The sequence below is a fragment of the Macaca fascicularis genome, chromosome 14 (genome assembly GCF_037993035.2).
Source record: "Macaca fascicularis isolate 582-1 chromosome 14, T2T-MFA8v1.1".
NCBI lineage: Eukaryota > Metazoa > Chordata > Mammalia > Primates > Cercopithecidae > Macaca > Macaca fascicularis.
The window spans coordinates 11,376,291-11,390,909 of record NC_088388.1 but is presented as its reverse complement, the minus strand read 5'-3'; the positions used below and the strand labels follow the sequence as shown (position 1 = coordinate 11,390,909).

The 14,619-nt window shown below is 51.8% G+C and overlaps 4 protein-coding genes and 1 non-coding gene across 8 annotated transcripts; 3 read left to right on the top strand and 2 right to left on the bottom strand.

Moving 5' to 3' along the window:
• The first annotated feature begins 40 nt into the window (after positions 1–40).
• On the top strand, positions 41–2,822 carry CSKMT (citrate synthase lysine methyltransferase). 2 transcript variants are annotated; one of them, XM_015434602.4, is made up of 3 exons: positions 41–95; positions 409–709; positions 1,146–2,822. In XM_015434602.4, the coding sequence occupies exons 2-3, from the start codon at positions 643–645 to the stop codon at positions 1,799–1,801; spliced, it is 723 nt and encodes a 240-aa protein (XP_015290088.1). In that variant the 5' UTR covers positions 41–95; positions 409–642; the 3' UTR covers positions 1,802–2,822. The 2 variants fall into 2 exon arrangements, with proteins under 2 accessions (XP_015290088.1, XP_065385545.1); XM_065529473.2 differs by having other exon boundaries at positions 74–99.
• LOC123568927 (small nucleolar RNA SNORA57) lies at positions 184–332 on the top strand. The gene has a single exon (XR_006692478.2). It is a non-coding gene; the product is annotated as a small nucleolar RNA SNORA57 (small nucleolar RNA).
• LBHD1 (LBH domain containing 1) lies at positions 2,179–5,053 on the bottom strand. Its single transcript, XM_065529474.2, is given in 6 exon segments — positions 2,179–2,426; positions 2,429–2,457; positions 2,459–2,474; positions 4,631–4,867; positions 4,870–4,940; positions 4,942–5,053. Coding segments are annotated over 6 exon segments (678 nt in total). The 5' UTR covers positions 5,019–5,053.
• Positions 5,054–6,933: 1,880 nt separating this feature from the next.
• UQCC3 (ubiquinol-cytochrome c reductase complex assembly factor 3) lies at positions 6,934–7,635 on the top strand. The gene is made up of 2 exons (XM_005577575.5): positions 6,934–7,126; positions 7,214–7,635. Exons 1-2 carry the CDS (start codon positions 7,007–7,009, stop codon positions 7,370–7,372), a joined length of 279 nt encoding a protein of 92 aa, XP_005577632.1. The 5' UTR covers positions 6,934–7,006; the 3' UTR covers positions 7,373–7,635.
• A 4,416-nt stretch (positions 7,636–12,051) lies between these two features.
• On the bottom strand, positions 12,052–14,619 carry UBXN1 (UBX domain protein 1). 3 transcript variants are annotated; one of them, XR_012423135.1, is made up of 9 exons: positions 14,411–14,619; positions 14,236–14,289; positions 14,041–14,147; positions 13,886–13,955; positions 13,469–13,660; positions 13,282–13,374; positions 13,060–13,176; positions 12,358–12,550; positions 12,052–12,190 (listed from the first exon to the last, which is right to left on the bottom strand). XR_012423135.1 is itself a non-coding variant. In XM_005577574.4 (9 exons), the coding sequence occupies exons 1-9, from the start codon at positions 14,467–14,469 to the stop codon at positions 12,141–12,143; spliced, it is 894 nt and encodes a 297-aa protein (XP_005577631.1). In that variant the 5' UTR covers positions 14,470–14,619; the 3' UTR covers positions 12,052–12,140. The 3 variants fall into 3 exon arrangements, 2 of the variants coding, with proteins under 2 accessions (XP_005577631.1, XP_005577630.1); XM_005577574.4 differs by having other exon boundaries at positions 13,323–13,374; XM_005577573.4 differs by lacking the exon at positions 12,052–12,190 and having other exon boundaries at positions 12,254–12,550; positions 13,323–13,374.

Below are 14,619 nucleotides of genomic sequence, written 5' to 3'. Positions count from 1 at the left end.
GGCCTTCCGCGGGCCAATCGCAATTCGGGGGCGGGTCCTTGGCCTATATAAAGGAGCTCCGCAGTGCGCAAGACCTTTCGGAGGGAGGTGAGCGAGTAGGTGAGGTTTCTGTGTAGTAGCAGGATTGGGCGGCCGGGAGTGGCATGGGTGTCGGGCGGAAGGCTCTGAGCTAGGCCTCAGGATCCTCCTTTTCTTGGCGGGGATCGGGCTTGTGGTACCGCTCCCCGTAATGTGCGGAGGAAGAGGGAAAGGGCTCTGGCCCCCTCGGCGTCCTGTCTTCGGTGCCGGCGGCTTCCCATCCGCTGGTTCTATCCTCAAGCGCCGGGACACCGGGAATCTCGGACCGGCACAACCGAGATCCAGCTGGCTCCTCCATGGGGTTGCTCACATGTTCTCATTTGATTTCAGGTCTGCGGACGCTGTATCCCCTCTTCCACTTACCGCTGCAGCCAATAAAGGCCGTTCCTACCATAGTCAGTCTGTGTCCGCGTTCTTTTTCCCGAGACTGCAGAATTTGGGGAAGCTGTATGCTGCCTTTCGCTACGCGGAATTTGCAGATCTTCCCCTGGACCTCGGGCCTCTGGATGGAGTAGGGTGGACGCTTCACACAAGGTTCTCTGATCGAACTTAACGAAGCTCCAGATGGCTGCGCTGCGTCGAATGCTCCACTTGCCGAGCCTGATGATGGGGACGTGCCGCCCCTTTCCGGGTAGGGAGGTGGGGGCAGAGTAGGGAGGGCAGGGTGGGTTCCTCGTGACTCAGGAGTGTAGTCCCTGAAATTGTGGTTCTCAGACCCTGCGGTGGCTCACGGCTGATATCCTAACACTTTGCCAGTCTGAGGTGGGCAGATCGCTTGGCCGAGGAGTTCGAGACCAGCCTAGGATAACATAGCGAGACCCCCGTCTACAAAAAAATTAACCGGGCATGATGGCGCCTGGAGTACTAGCTACTCAGGAGACTGACGTGGGAGGATCACCTGAGCCCAGGAAGGGGAGGCTTCAGTGAGCCATGATTGTGCCACTGCACTCCACCCTGGGTTACAGAGTGAGACCCTGTCTTAAAAAAAAAAAAGACCCCAGTGTGTATATGCGCCGTTTTTGCAGTGGCGAGATAGACCGAGTGACACCCTCCAACCGTGCCCACAGACTCACTGGCTGGTAGCTGCCTGGCGGACCGCTGTCTCTGGGATCGGCTGCATGCCCAGCCCCGTTTGGGCACTGTCCCCACCTTCGACTGGTTCTTTGGATACGAGGAAGTCCAGGGGCTCCTACTACCGTTGCTGCAGGAGGCACGGGCTGCCATTCCTCTGCGGGTGCTGGATGTGGGCTGTGGGACCTCCAGCCTATGTACAGGCCTCTACACCAAATCTCCACACCCAGTGGATGTGTTAGGGGTGGACTTTTCTCCTGTGGCTGTGGCCTACATGAACAGCCTCCTGGAGGGTGGCCAAGGCCGAACACCTCTATGCCCTGGGCACCCTGCCTCCAGCCTCCACTTCATGCAGGCCGATGCCCAGAACCTGGGGTCTGTGGCTTCTTCAGGCTCTTTCCAACTACTGCTGGACAAGGGCACCTGGGATGCTGTTGCCAGGGGAGGTCTGCCTAGGGCTTACCAGCTGCTATCAGAATGCTTGCGGGTTCTAAACCCTCAGGGGACCCTAATTCAGTTCTCGGATGAGGACCCTGATGTGCGACTGCCCTGCCTGGAACAAGGGTCCCATGGCTGGGCTGTGACTGTGCAGGAGCTAGGCCCTTTCAGGGGCATCACCTACTTTGCTTACTTGATTCAAGGCTGTCATTAAATACATTTTAGTAGTCCTAACCCTAGTATTTCTGTGGGCAAGGAGAGGGCTGAAGAACTATTGTCTTTGCAAGCTATCTGGCTGCAAAGTGAGTCCTGGCTTCCACATTTACTAGCTGGGTACCATATTGCTGAATGTTTCTGTTCCCCAGTTTACTCATCTGCAGAGTGGGAATAATCTGGGGTTACAGAGATTGCATACAATGATGTGTGCAGTATTTAGCACAAGATGAATGCTGAAAAGAGAAGGTAAAAGTGGGTCTTTCCCCAGTTTCAACTAACTGGAGCTCCTAAAAGCAGCAGACAGGAACTGAATCCAAACCCCGGCGCCAACTGACTTGTATAATCTAGTGGCCTAAACTGTAAGCCTCATTTTTCTCACCTGTAAAAGTAGATTGTGAGAGGATGGGTATAAGGAGCTTCATAAACCTGGATGAGATGTTTGAGAGGGAGGGAACAATGGTTACCCTCAAAGCTATTAGGAGGCAGGAGACAAGAATATTCCACAAAGCCACTTCAACAAACACAAGAGCCTGTTGCTGAGTCCCAGAAGGGACAGTGGTTGGTGGCTTCCAGACACTTAGTGTCCTCAAGAATCCAACAAGCATCTTCATCATCCTGGTCTGCCCCCAGCTAAGTCCAGCGTTAAGTGTTCTGTGGGCTCCAAGCCCAGCCTGGGATGGAGGAGGAGAAGGGAGAAAAATATTACTGATACATTATCAAATTACAAAACTGGCTCATTCCTATAATCACAGCACTTTGGGAGGCCAAGGTGGGCAGATTGCTTGAGTCCCAAGAGTTTGAGCCCTGGCAATCAAGTGACACCCCTAACTACAAAAATAAATTAGTCAGGGATAGTGGCACAGGCATGTAGTTCCAACTACTCAGAAGGCTGAGCTGGGAGGACTGCTTGAGCCCTGGGAGGTGGAAGCTGCAATGGGCTGTGATAAGCTGCTGTACTCGTGCTAAAAATTAATGTGGTATTCTTTGCTTATGAAAATATAGAGCAATTTTATCACTAACAGCCTAACCTCGCAGTCTCAATTTTCTCATTTATAAAGGGGAAGTACCTTCATTGGGTTTTTCTGAAAATCATGAAGTAAAAGTGTTTAGCATAGTACCTGGCACATAGTAAATGCTCAAAAAAATGTAGCTTCTTGGGAGGCTGAGGCAGGCAGATTTCCTTTTTTTTTTTTTTGAGACGGAGTCTAGCTCTGTCGCCCAGGCTGGAGTGCAGTGACTGGATCTCAGCTCACTGCAAGCTCCACCTCCGAGGTTTACGCCATTCTCCTGCCTCAGCCTCCCGAGTAGCTGGGACTACAGGCGCCCGCCACCTCGCCCAGCTAGTTCTTTGTATTTTTTTTTAGTAGAGACGGGGTTTCACCGTGTTAGCCAGGATGGTCTCGATCTCCTGACCTCGTGATCCACCCGTCTCGGCCTCCCAAAGTGCTGGGATTACAGGCTTGAGCCACCGCGCCCGGCGGCAGGCAGATTTCCTGAGCTCAGGAGTTTGAGACCAGCCTGGGCAATATGGTGAAACCCTGTTTCTCCTAAAATAAAAAAAAAAAATAGCCAGGCGTGGCATGGCGGTGTGAGCCTGTAGTCCCAGCTACTTGGGAGGCTGAGGCAGGAGAATTCCTTGGACCTGGGAGGCGGAGGTTGCAGTGAGCCGAGATCCTGCCACTGCACTGCAATCTGGGTGACAGAGCATGACTCTGTCTTAAAAAAAAAAAAAAAAAAAAAAAGTAGCTTATTTAACAGTACACAGACGTGGCCGGGCACGGTGGCTCATTTCTGTAATCCCGCACTTTGGGAGGCTGAGGCGGGCGGATCACAAGGTGAGGAGATCGAGACGATCCTGGCTAACACGGGAAAACCCTGTCTCTACTAAAAATACAAAAAAATTGTAAAAATACAAAAAAAAATTGCCCGGCCTGTCTTGGGATAATTTTATCTTTTCCCGTAGCAATGTAAATATTTTGAAAGTACAGGCCAGGCGCGGTGGCTCAAGCCTGTAATCCCAGCACTTTGGGAGGCCGAGACGGGCGGATCACGAGGTCAGGAGTTCGAGACCATCCTGGCTAACACGGTGAAACCCCGTCTCTACTAAAAAATACAAAAAACTAGCCGGGCGAGGTGGCGGGCGCCTGTAGTCCCGGCTACTCGGGAGGCTGAGGCAGGAGAATGGCGTAAAAAAAACCCGGGAGGCAGAGCTTGCAGTGAGCTGAGATCCGGCCACTGCACTCCAGCCTGGGCGACACAGCGAGACTCCGTCTCAAAAAAAAAAAAAAAAAGAAAGTACAGATTAAGGCTGGGCGCTGTGGCTCACGCCTGTAATCCTAGCACTTTGGGAGACCAATGTGGGCGGATCACGAGGTCAGGAGATCAAGACCATCCTGGCTAACACAGTGAAACCCCATCTCTACTAAAAATACAAAAATTAGCAGGGCGAGGTGGCGGGTGCCTATAGTCCCAGCTACTCGGGAGGCTGAGGCAGGAGAATGGCGTGAACCCGGGAGGCGGAGCTTGCAGTGAACCAAGGTGGCGCTACTGCACTCCAGCCTGGGCAACAGAAGGAGACTCTGTCTCAAAAAAAAAAAAAAAAAAGAAAGTACAGATTAAAGGATGGCACCCATTCTGATACCAGAACTGCTCTCTATAATTCAACTTTGCCAACTGCCTTGACTTTTCTCTCCCACATCTTCACATTTATTGAGCACCTGCGGTGTGCCTGGCACTGCGGAATGCAGGGGTGATAACTGACTTCCATCTTGGCTCTGCCCAGAACATTCAGATCACAGTGGCCCCCTGAATGAGCCACCTGCCTCACCTGGCTCTTCACTTTGGTCTTGGAGGAAGGCCTCAGCATCCTCTTCCTCACCATCAGTGAGCAGCAGCAGCTCCTCATGGGGCCAATGGAGATCCCCACTCTCTTCATTCACCTCAGAGGCTTCCACCACAATAGACAGCAGATGGGACTTTTGAGAGAAATCCTGAATAGGGACAGCAAGGAGGTTGGGCCAGATTGGAGGGTAAGCCAGCTGCCAGACACAGGGTGGGGAAGTATAACCTGAATATGCCAGTGACCTTCAACCTTGCCAACTTTTCCTCTGTCCCAGAGAGGGTTGGGCAGCCTGGGACTCTGGATGCTGGGAGGAGCCTGGGCTATTTGTAGTCCAAAGCCCATCCTCCTTGCTTCTCCCTGGCACAAGGGCCATGGTGGTGATTCTTAGAGTGCAAGATGATTGAACTCAGAGGAGGGTATTCCTGCCCACAAACTGTTCCTTTAATCTTCTTTGGAGCCTGGCGCCTTAAGCTCTGACTGTGCTAAGTGATTATGGGCTTTCAGGGGAGGGGAAAATGCCCAAGACGTGAGATCGGATCTTTATTTCTACTTACTCCCTGGAGACACTGGGATGGCAGCAAGGGTAGGAGACAAGGGCACCTGGATTAAAGCCCTGTGGGTTGGCCGGGCGCGGTGGCTCAAGCCTGTAATCCCAGCACTTTGGGAGGCCGAGACGGGCGGATCACGAGGTCAGGAGATCGAGACCATCCTGGCTAACCCGGTGAAACCCCGTCTCTACTAAAAAATACAAAAAACTAGCCGGGCGAGGTGGCGGGCGCCTGTAGTCCCAGCTACTCGGGAGGCTGAGGCAGGAGAATGGCGTAAACCCGGGAGGCGGAGCTTGCAGTGAGCTGAGATCCGGCCACTGCACTCCAGCCTGGGCGACAGCGAGACTCCGTCTCAAAAAAAAAAAAAAAAAAAAAAAAAGCCCTGTGGGCCAAGAGTTGTGATAACCAACTTGGAATTTCCTGACTCCTTTGCTTACTGATTTTCCCAACCTGGCATGTTTGTATGTTATTTAATGAATATTTATATGGTGTTTACTCTTTGTCAGGAGCTGTTTTGCTTTACATATAACTCATTTAATTCTCCTAAAACTGTGAGACAAGTACTGTTATAAGCTCATTTTCTGATGCAGAAACCGGGGCACAAGAACTTGCCTGTAATCAGTCACACAGCTAAAAGGCGTTTTCTTCTGTAAAGCAGAATTCAGTATGTTAAACGAATCCAGCCTTTTAGTTGAAAACAAAACAGCCAGGCACGGTGGCTCACACCTGTAATCCCAGCACTTTGGGAGGCCGAGGTAGGCGGATCACGAGGTCAGGAGCTCGAGACCAGCCTGACCAACATGGTGAGACCCCCGTCTCTACTAACATTACCAAAAATTAGCCGACCGTGGTGGCGGGCGCCTGTAGTCCCAGCTACTCGGGAGGCTGAGGCAAGAATGCCGTGAAACCGGGAGGCGGAGCTTGCAGTGAGCCAAGATCCTGCCCCAGTACTCCAGCCTGGGTGACAGAGTGAGACTCCGTCTCAAAAAAAAAAGAAAAAGAAGAAAACAAAGCAAAACAAAAAGCAATACCAGCCGGGCGTGGTGGTGCACGCCTGTAATCCCAGCTATTCGGGAAGTTGAGGCAGGAGGATCCCTTGGGCCCTGGAAGTCGAGGCTTCAGTGAACCATGATCGCCACTGCACTCCAACCCTGGGCGACAGAGCGAGACCTTGTCTCCAAAAACAAACAAAACCACGCCCACACACTAACAACAAAACCAAAAAAGCCCTAGACAATACCAAGTGTGTACCATAACGAGAAAAGGAACAGGTTGTTTGTAAAATAAATGTTAAAGATAAGTTACTATTACCCATTTCTCCAACCAGTACACTTGACTTTCAGTGTTTGTTCCAGAGTTGAGGGGATGGAGAGGGATATGTATGTGTATGACCTCCATTCGCTGTGTTGAAAACGCGCGGGTGACTGCAGGAAACCACAGAGCACAGCTCGGGCCCCTACTGATCGGGAAACGTTGGAAGACAGAAAAATGGGCAATCATAAAACCCACGGCAACCATGAAGACACGCACTCTCCCCTAGCAATCCCACCCCGGAACTGAGGACACAGGGTGCCCACGCTCAGCCCTTGGCGCCAGCACTTCTTGGACACCCTCAACCCCCTCAGCTAAACCTGAGATCCCGGCGCTCCGGATTCTAAACGTTTCCTTGAGCGGGTCCTCTCTAGCCGGCCGTTTATCTATGGTTTCTGCTATAGGGCGCTCTAGCCTGCGCGAAGGGGCAGTGAGACCGCGCGGGTACGGCTCGCGGCTGCGGTGAACTCCGGTGGGCGCTGTGCTGGTTGTGCAGGCGGCCATGGAGTTCTTGCGGAAAATGCTGATCACAGTCGCAGTGCTGGGCGCAGGGGCTGGCGTGGGCTTCGCGCTCCTTGCTATCGTGACCCCCGGAGAGCAGCGGAAGCAGGAAATGCTAAAGGTAGAAGCAACTGGTAATCCCGAGGATGGGTGGGCGGGTGGAGAGCCCCGGACTGGAGCTCCTGCGAACTCCCCTTCCTGCCCTCAGGAGATGCCACTGCAGGACCCGCGGAGCAGGGAGGAGATGGCCAAGACCCAGCAGCTATTGGTGGCCACTCTGCAGGAGGCAGCGACCACACAGGAGAACGTGGCCTGGAGGAAGAACTGGATGGTTAGCGAAGGCGGCGCCGGCGGGAGGTCACCGTGAGACCGGACTTGACCCTGTGGGCGCTGGGACCTTGGCTCGGGCGCAGGAATCCGATGCAGGCTTTCTCCTTCGTGGGCCCAGCGGGGAGTCCGGCCGAGATGCCATGCCCAGGCCTCTCCAGGGTCCTGTGAGCTGCCGTCGGGTGAGCACGTTCCCCCCAAACCCTGGACTGATTGCTTTAAAGTCCGCAAAGCGGGCCAGGGTCGAGACGCGAGTCGGATGTGGTTAACTGAAAGAATCAATAAATCATGTTCCTCCACCCAGAATGAGCCCTGCAGTCGACACCTACCAATGCTTAGAGACCTGTGGTCGGTGCTTGGGGGCATGGCCTGCACCTGCTACCTCTCCCATCCCACCAGAAGAAGCTGATCTCAATAGGTATCTCGACCACATTCTCTTTTTTTTTCTTTTCTTTTCTTTTTTTTTTTTTTTTTGAGACGGAGTCGCTCTCTGCCACTCAGGCTGGAGTGCGGTGGCACGATCTCGGCCCACTGCAACCTCTGCCTCCCGGGTTCAAGCGATTCTCCTGCCTCAGCTTCCCGAGTAGCCGGGATCACAGGCGCGCACCACCACGCCCAGCTAATTTTTGTGTTTTTATTAGAGACAGGGTTTGACCATGTTGGCCAGCCTGGTCTGGAACTCCAGACCCAGGTGATCCGCCCGCCTCGAACTCCCAAAGTGCTGGGATTACAGGCGTGAACCACCTCACCCTGCTGCGGCCACAGTTTCTATTTCTTTTTTGAGATGGAGCCTTGCTCTTGTTGCCCAGGCAGGAGTGCAGTGGTGCAATCTTGGCTCACTGCAACCTCCGCCTCCTGGGTTCAAGCTGTTCTTACTTAGCCTTCCAGGTAGCTGGGATTACAAGCGTCCGCGACCACGCCTGGCTGATATTTGTAGTTTTAGTAGAGGCGGGTTTCACCATGTGGCCAGGCTGGTCTCGAACTCCTGACCTCAGGTGATTCACCCGCCTTGGCCTCCCAAAGTGCTGGGATTACAGGCCTGAGCCACTGCACCCTGCCAACCACATTTTCAAAACAGGTCATGTGGTGTCAGGTTGGAGTGTACTTCCCGGGATAACCGTGGGACATTCCTGAAATCTGAACTATCCTGGAAAATCTTGAAGTAATGGATGCCTACAGAGGACACTCAGGACTCCTGTCCTTGGAGCGAGATTGGAGGAGCATCTAGCACTTAACATATGCCACAGTGCTTTCTGTGCCCGTTATTTAACCTCTGGTTAAACAAGCTTAGGAGGCTGACTTACTAGAAGTAAAAGGAGTGTGCTTTGAGTCACAGATCTTAGTTCAACTCCAGCATGTTACAAACCTCAGTCCTGTTCTCTGAAAGGTCATAACTATGAGGATTAGTGTAAAAAATTAATTTAGAAATGTAAAGTGGTCTCCAATCTCTGAATCCGGTCAGGATTTATTGGAGTTGCCACTGAGAGGATGAAATAAGTGGGGTCAAAGCCCCACAGCCTAGCCAACCAAGTTGCTCTTCTTTTGTCTATCCTCTGGTTCCCAAGCAAGATTGCAATGGAAAAAAAGGCTGCTGTTATTAAAGTCAGAACACCAAATAAAGCTTTTCTTTCTTTTTCTTTTTCTTTTGAGACAGAGTTTCTCTGTTGTTGCCCAGGCTGGAGTGCAATGGAGCTATCTCAACTCACTGCAACCTCCGCCTCCCAGGTTCAAGCGATTCTCCTGCCTCAGCCTCCCAAGTAGCTGGGACTACAGGGGTGCGCCACTAGGCCAGGATAATCTTTGTATTTTTAGTAGAGACAGGGTTTTGCCGTGTTGGCCAGGCTGGTCTCAAACTCCTGACCTCAGGTGATCTGCCCGCCTCGACCTCCCGAAGTGCTGGGATTACAAGTATGACCCACCGTGCCTGGCCCCAAATAAATCTTTCTAACACTGGGGTATAAACCCAGATATGAGCGTTGGTGCTCTTTTCAGATCTTTACAGAGTAACTGTGTCCTCTCCCCTAGCCCAGGAAGGAGAGGAGGAGTCAGGAGCAGTTTGACAGGACACCAGGGTGGGGTGATCAGCAGCTGGAGGGGCTATCAGAGAAGCTCATCAGTGCTTCTTGGTTTTAAAAAGCAGAGAGAAGCGCCAACATGTGACACCCTGTATCTACTAAAAATACAAAAATTAGTTGGGCATGGTGGCGCATGCCTGTAGTCCCAGCTACTCAGGAGGCTGAGGCAGAATCGCTTGAATTCAGGAGGCAGAGGTTACTGTGGGCCGAGATCATGCCACTGCACTCCAGCCTGGGTGACAGAGCAAGACGTTGTCTCAAAAAAGAAAAAAATTACCCTTTTAGCCCAGGATTTTGGGAGGCTGAGACAGGCAGATCTTGAGGTCACGAGTTTGAGACCAGCCTGGCCAACATGGTGAAACCCCATCTCTACTAAAAATATAAAAAATTAGCCAGGTGTGGTGGCACACACCTGCAAACCCAGCTACTAAAGAGGCTGAGGGCCGGGCGCGGTGGCTCAAGCCTGTAATCCCAGCACTTTGGGAGGCCGAGACGGGCGGATCACGAGGCCAGGAGATCAAGAGACGATCCCGGCTAACACGGTGAAACCCCGTCTCTACTAAAAAATACAAAAAAACTAGCCGGGCGAGGTGGCGGGCGCCTGTAGTCCCAGCTACTCGGGAGTCTGAGGCAGGAGAATGGCGTAAACCCGGGAGGCGGAGCTTGCAGTGAGCTGAGATCCGGCCACTGCACTCCAGCCTGGGTGACAGAGCAAGACTCCATCTCAAAAAAAAAAAAAAAAAAAAAAAAAAAGAGGCTGAGGCTGAATCGCTTGAATCCGGCAGACGTTGGTTACAGTGAGCCGAGATCACACCACTGCACTACAGCCTGGGAGCTAGAGTGAGACTCCACCTCAAGTAAGTAAAATTATCCTTTTAGTAGCTAATGCTTACTGGGGATTTATTAGGTACTAGGCACTATGCTGAAGCATCTTACACCAGCATTATGTAACCCTCATGACAATCCCAAGAAACAGGCACTATTATCCCTATTCTATTAAGAAGCTAGGTTTTCTGGGTGAGATGTGAAATAACTTAAATGACATCACTAAGGTAGCAAAGCTGAAGGAAAAATGTAAGAAGGATGTTGCTGACCATAAGTCGAAAGGAAGGTTTGATGGTGCAAAGGGTCCTGCTAAAGTTGCCTGGAAAAAGGTGGAAGAGGAAGATGAAGAGGAGGAGGAGGATGAATAAAGAAACTGTTTATCTGGCCAGGCACAGTGGCTCACGACTAATCCCAGCATTTTGGGAGGCAGAGGTGGGCGGATCACTTGAGGTCAGGAGTTCAAGACCAACCTGACCAACAAGGTGAAACCCTGTCTCTACTTAAAAAAAAAAAAAAAAAAACGGGCATGGTGGCGCATGCCTGTAATCCCAGCTACTCAGGAGGCTAAGGCAGGAGAATCGCTTGAACCCGGGAGGCAGAGGTTGCAGTGAGCCGAGATCGTTCCATTGCACTCCAGCCTGGGCAACAGAGCGAAACTCCATCTCAAAAAAAAGCTGTTTATCTGCCTCCTTGTGAATACCTTAGAGTAGGGGAGCCCCCAGTCGACACATCTCGTATTTGAGAAGTGTGTTGCCCTCATTAGATTTAATTACAAAATTTGATCATCATATTGTATTGTCTCTCAAAGTGCTCTAGAAATTGTCAGTGGTGGCTGGGCACGGCGGCTCACGCCTATAATCCTAGCACTTTGGGAGGCCGAGGCGGGTAGATCACCTGAGGTCAGGAGTTTGAAACCAGTTTGGCCATCATGGTGAAACCCCGTCTCTACTAAAAATACAAAAAATTAGCTGGGCATGGTGGTGCGTACCTATAATCCCAGATACTTGGGAGGCTGAGGCAGGAGAATCCCTTGAACTCAGGAAGTGGTTTGATACCTAGTACCACTGCACTCCAGCCTGGGTGACTGAGCAGGACTCCATTTCAAAAAAAAAAAAAATTCTCAAATTCTCAGTGGTTTACATGAAGTGGCCATGGGTGTCTGGAGCACCCCAAAGCTGTATCAAAGTTGTACCCATTTCCAAACATTTTTAAAATGAAAAGGCACTCTTCTGGCTGGGCGCGGTGGCTCAAGCCTGTAATCCCAGCACTTTGGGAGGCTGAGGCGGGCAGATCACAAGGTCAGGAGATCGAGACCATCCTGGCTAACATGGTGAAACCCCATCTCTACTAAAAATACAAAAAATTAGCTGGGTGTGGTGGTGGGCACCTGTAGTCCCACCTACTCGGGAGGCTAAGGCAGGAGAATGGCGCGAACCTGGGAGGCGGAGCTTGCAGTGAGCCGAGATGGCGCCACTGACTCCAGCCTGGCCCACAGAGCAAGATTCTGTCTCAAAAAAAAAAAAAAAAAAAAGGCACTCTTGTGTTCTCAATAAATAAATAAATAAAACAGCAGCAGTTGGGCTTTTATGTTCCGTCTTACCATAGGAGTAAAAGGTGCCATCCATTGTACTCTCCACTCCTTTTAGCACCTCTCCTCCTCAACTTCCCCAGCAGTTAATCAGACCCAGAGATTAGAAACAAGTGTCTTTGTTGGAAACTAAAGATGAGGAAGAGGGTCTGCTGCAAATGTGTTCCCTTTTAGCCTCTTCCTCTGCCTTGGTTTTTTCCCTCCCAGCCATTCAGGAAGGAGTCAGGCACGTACAGAACTCAGGGTCTATTTATTAGGAAGGAAATGTCAGTGCTTATCAAAGATGAAGGGGTCACAGAGGGACGATGGGACAAAGGCCCTCAGCTGGGACATTTCTTGGCCACAATGAGAACAGCAGAAGGCACGAGTCCTAAAAATGGAAGAAAACAGGCTTGAACCACAAGGATACTTGGTTTTTGCTCCCAAAATTCCTGGCCTTGCACCATGTTCACAAAACCCCTTCTCTTTGCATCCCTCCTTTTCCCAAGCATGCCTCCCTACTCCCCCAAGTCCTGGTTTCTAGTCTTGCAGCCATACCCAGCTCCTGCAGAGGCCGCTCCATGTCAGCTTCTGAGAAGGCCCGTCTGGGGAAGCCACTGAGCAACTGCACAGGGTCCTGGCCTCCTCCTGGTTCCTCCCCACGGTGGAGCTCCACATAGAGCCTCACGGCTGCCAGCTGTTCCCGGGCCCGGAACGTCTGGGTCAGTGAGGTCCCATCTGGCAGCCTGACCTAAAGGGCAAGGGAGATACTCAGTATTGTGGGCATCAAAACTCAATGAGGTGCCCAAGTAAGGCAAAGAGCTAAAGCTGGCCCCTCCTTCTTAGATTGAACCAGCACAACTACTATTTAAAGCACCAAATGAACAGCCACTTAGGCTCTGCTTTACTAAGTGTGGATGAGAGACTCCCAGCTCCCTCACAACCTAAGAAAGACAAGCGTAAGATTATATAAAAGAATCTGGATAAATACCACATCACCAGATAGCTGCATAATAAATCAAATAAAAACATGAACAAGTAAAAGGGTAACTGCTGAGTGAGAGGGACGTATGGGTTTAAATATGACTGGGGCAGATGAAATTTGATACCTTTCCCAAGAGTAGATAGGATTTCAAAAGTCATTTACAAAGAAGGGAGAGATTTGGCAAACGGCACATTAACTGAAAAAAGCTCTGAAATGGGCACCTTAACAGGCAACAAAGGGGTCCCAGGAGGAAGATAGGAATCAGAATCAAGTACCTGTATGCGACACTGGTCATACTCCCGCTTGGTGGGAGGCTCCTGGCTGGGAGAAGAGGGAACAGGACCTGGCTCTGGTGCCGGTGGGGGTGGCTGAGAGCCCACACTGCCACCATACTGAAGGGCAAAGCAAAACACTCAATCAGGTACTCACCCACCCTCAGGTGAAACACATCATGTAAGCCCAAGATTTCCCTCTGAAGCTGGAAAAGATTTACTAACCTGCCCACTCCATTACCCGTGGCGTCTTCTCAATCACCTACCTTCTTGGCTCTCTCTGCTTTGTCCCTCTCGATCTTTTCTCTAACTCTTTGTCTGGAATGTAGACAAGAGGAAATTAGGTCAGACATCAACAAAGCAAATCTTGATTTCTTTCTCATCTGCTATCCATCATCTCGATTGCCTAGACCTGGCTGCTAACTCCTCGGCCTTTTCCCTCCGCCTCTCCTCTGCAGCCCGGCGCATCTCATCTTCCTGTAGCCGCTGTCGTGCTGCTGACAACTCTTGCCCTTGTCTCCTGCGCTGCCGTTCGCGTTCCAGTGCCTCCCGTTCCTCTCTCTCTTCACGCTCCCGCTGCTTCTGGGCCACCAGCTCCAACATCCTGTGTTGCCAAGAGAAAACAGCTCAAGAGAAATGGACAGAGTGAGAAGGTGCAAAGTTTACCATAAACAAAATTAGGCGACATATATCCCAAAGTAGATTAAAGAAAAGGAAAAGAAAATGCCAAGAAAGAGGAAATGTGGAAAGGTCAAGGTTCTTTGACCAGATGTGTACCGGGGCGAGGTGGAAGACGACCCTCAGAGATGTGAGGCTGTTCTTACTGTACCTCTTAGTCTGTTCCTGTCTTTCCTCTTCACTCAAAATGGGTTTGCCTTCTCCGGCAGCAGAACCAGATCCTACAAACAAACAATTGGTATTATTATCCCTTCAGATTCTCCTCGGACCCTCCTGAATAATCACACGGTGTCCCTCAGTCAGGACCTTCAAGGCCGCCTTGCTCTGAGGAAGTGGGCTCCCGTCCCAGGATATGTCCAAGGGGGGTCTCTAGAGGCTCGTCTACATCGGGGTCGTCTTCGTGCTCCATCAGCCTGGCAGGGAAAGTCGGCGGGGAGGTTAGTTCTGAGGCTGCCCCTTCCGCTAGCCCCCAATTCTCCGCCACCCAAGACGAGCGCTCACCAGTCCATCGCAGCCTCGATGCCCTGGTTCCCTGTGAGGGCCAGAGCCTTCTCCCTGGGGGCAGAAACACCATGAATAGCGCCCACGAGCCATGGTGACCGTCAGGCTGGCGCAAAGGCCAGGACAGGTCCGCGGCCCCCCACCCCCGCAGGCCGGGGTTGGGGAACTCCCTTACGCGCGTCCCCTGGGGAAGCCCATCTCGATGAGACTCTCAAGGGCCGTCAGCTCCGCCATGGCGCCGACACCGCCGCTTCCGCGGGGACCTGGTGTGTGACGAGAAGGAGGGCGGGAAGGGTCAGCGCGAGGCAACCCGCCCTCGACGCCCGCGGACGGGCGCTCGCTCTCTCACCCGGCTCTATAGCAGCCAGGGACACCGACGAGAAG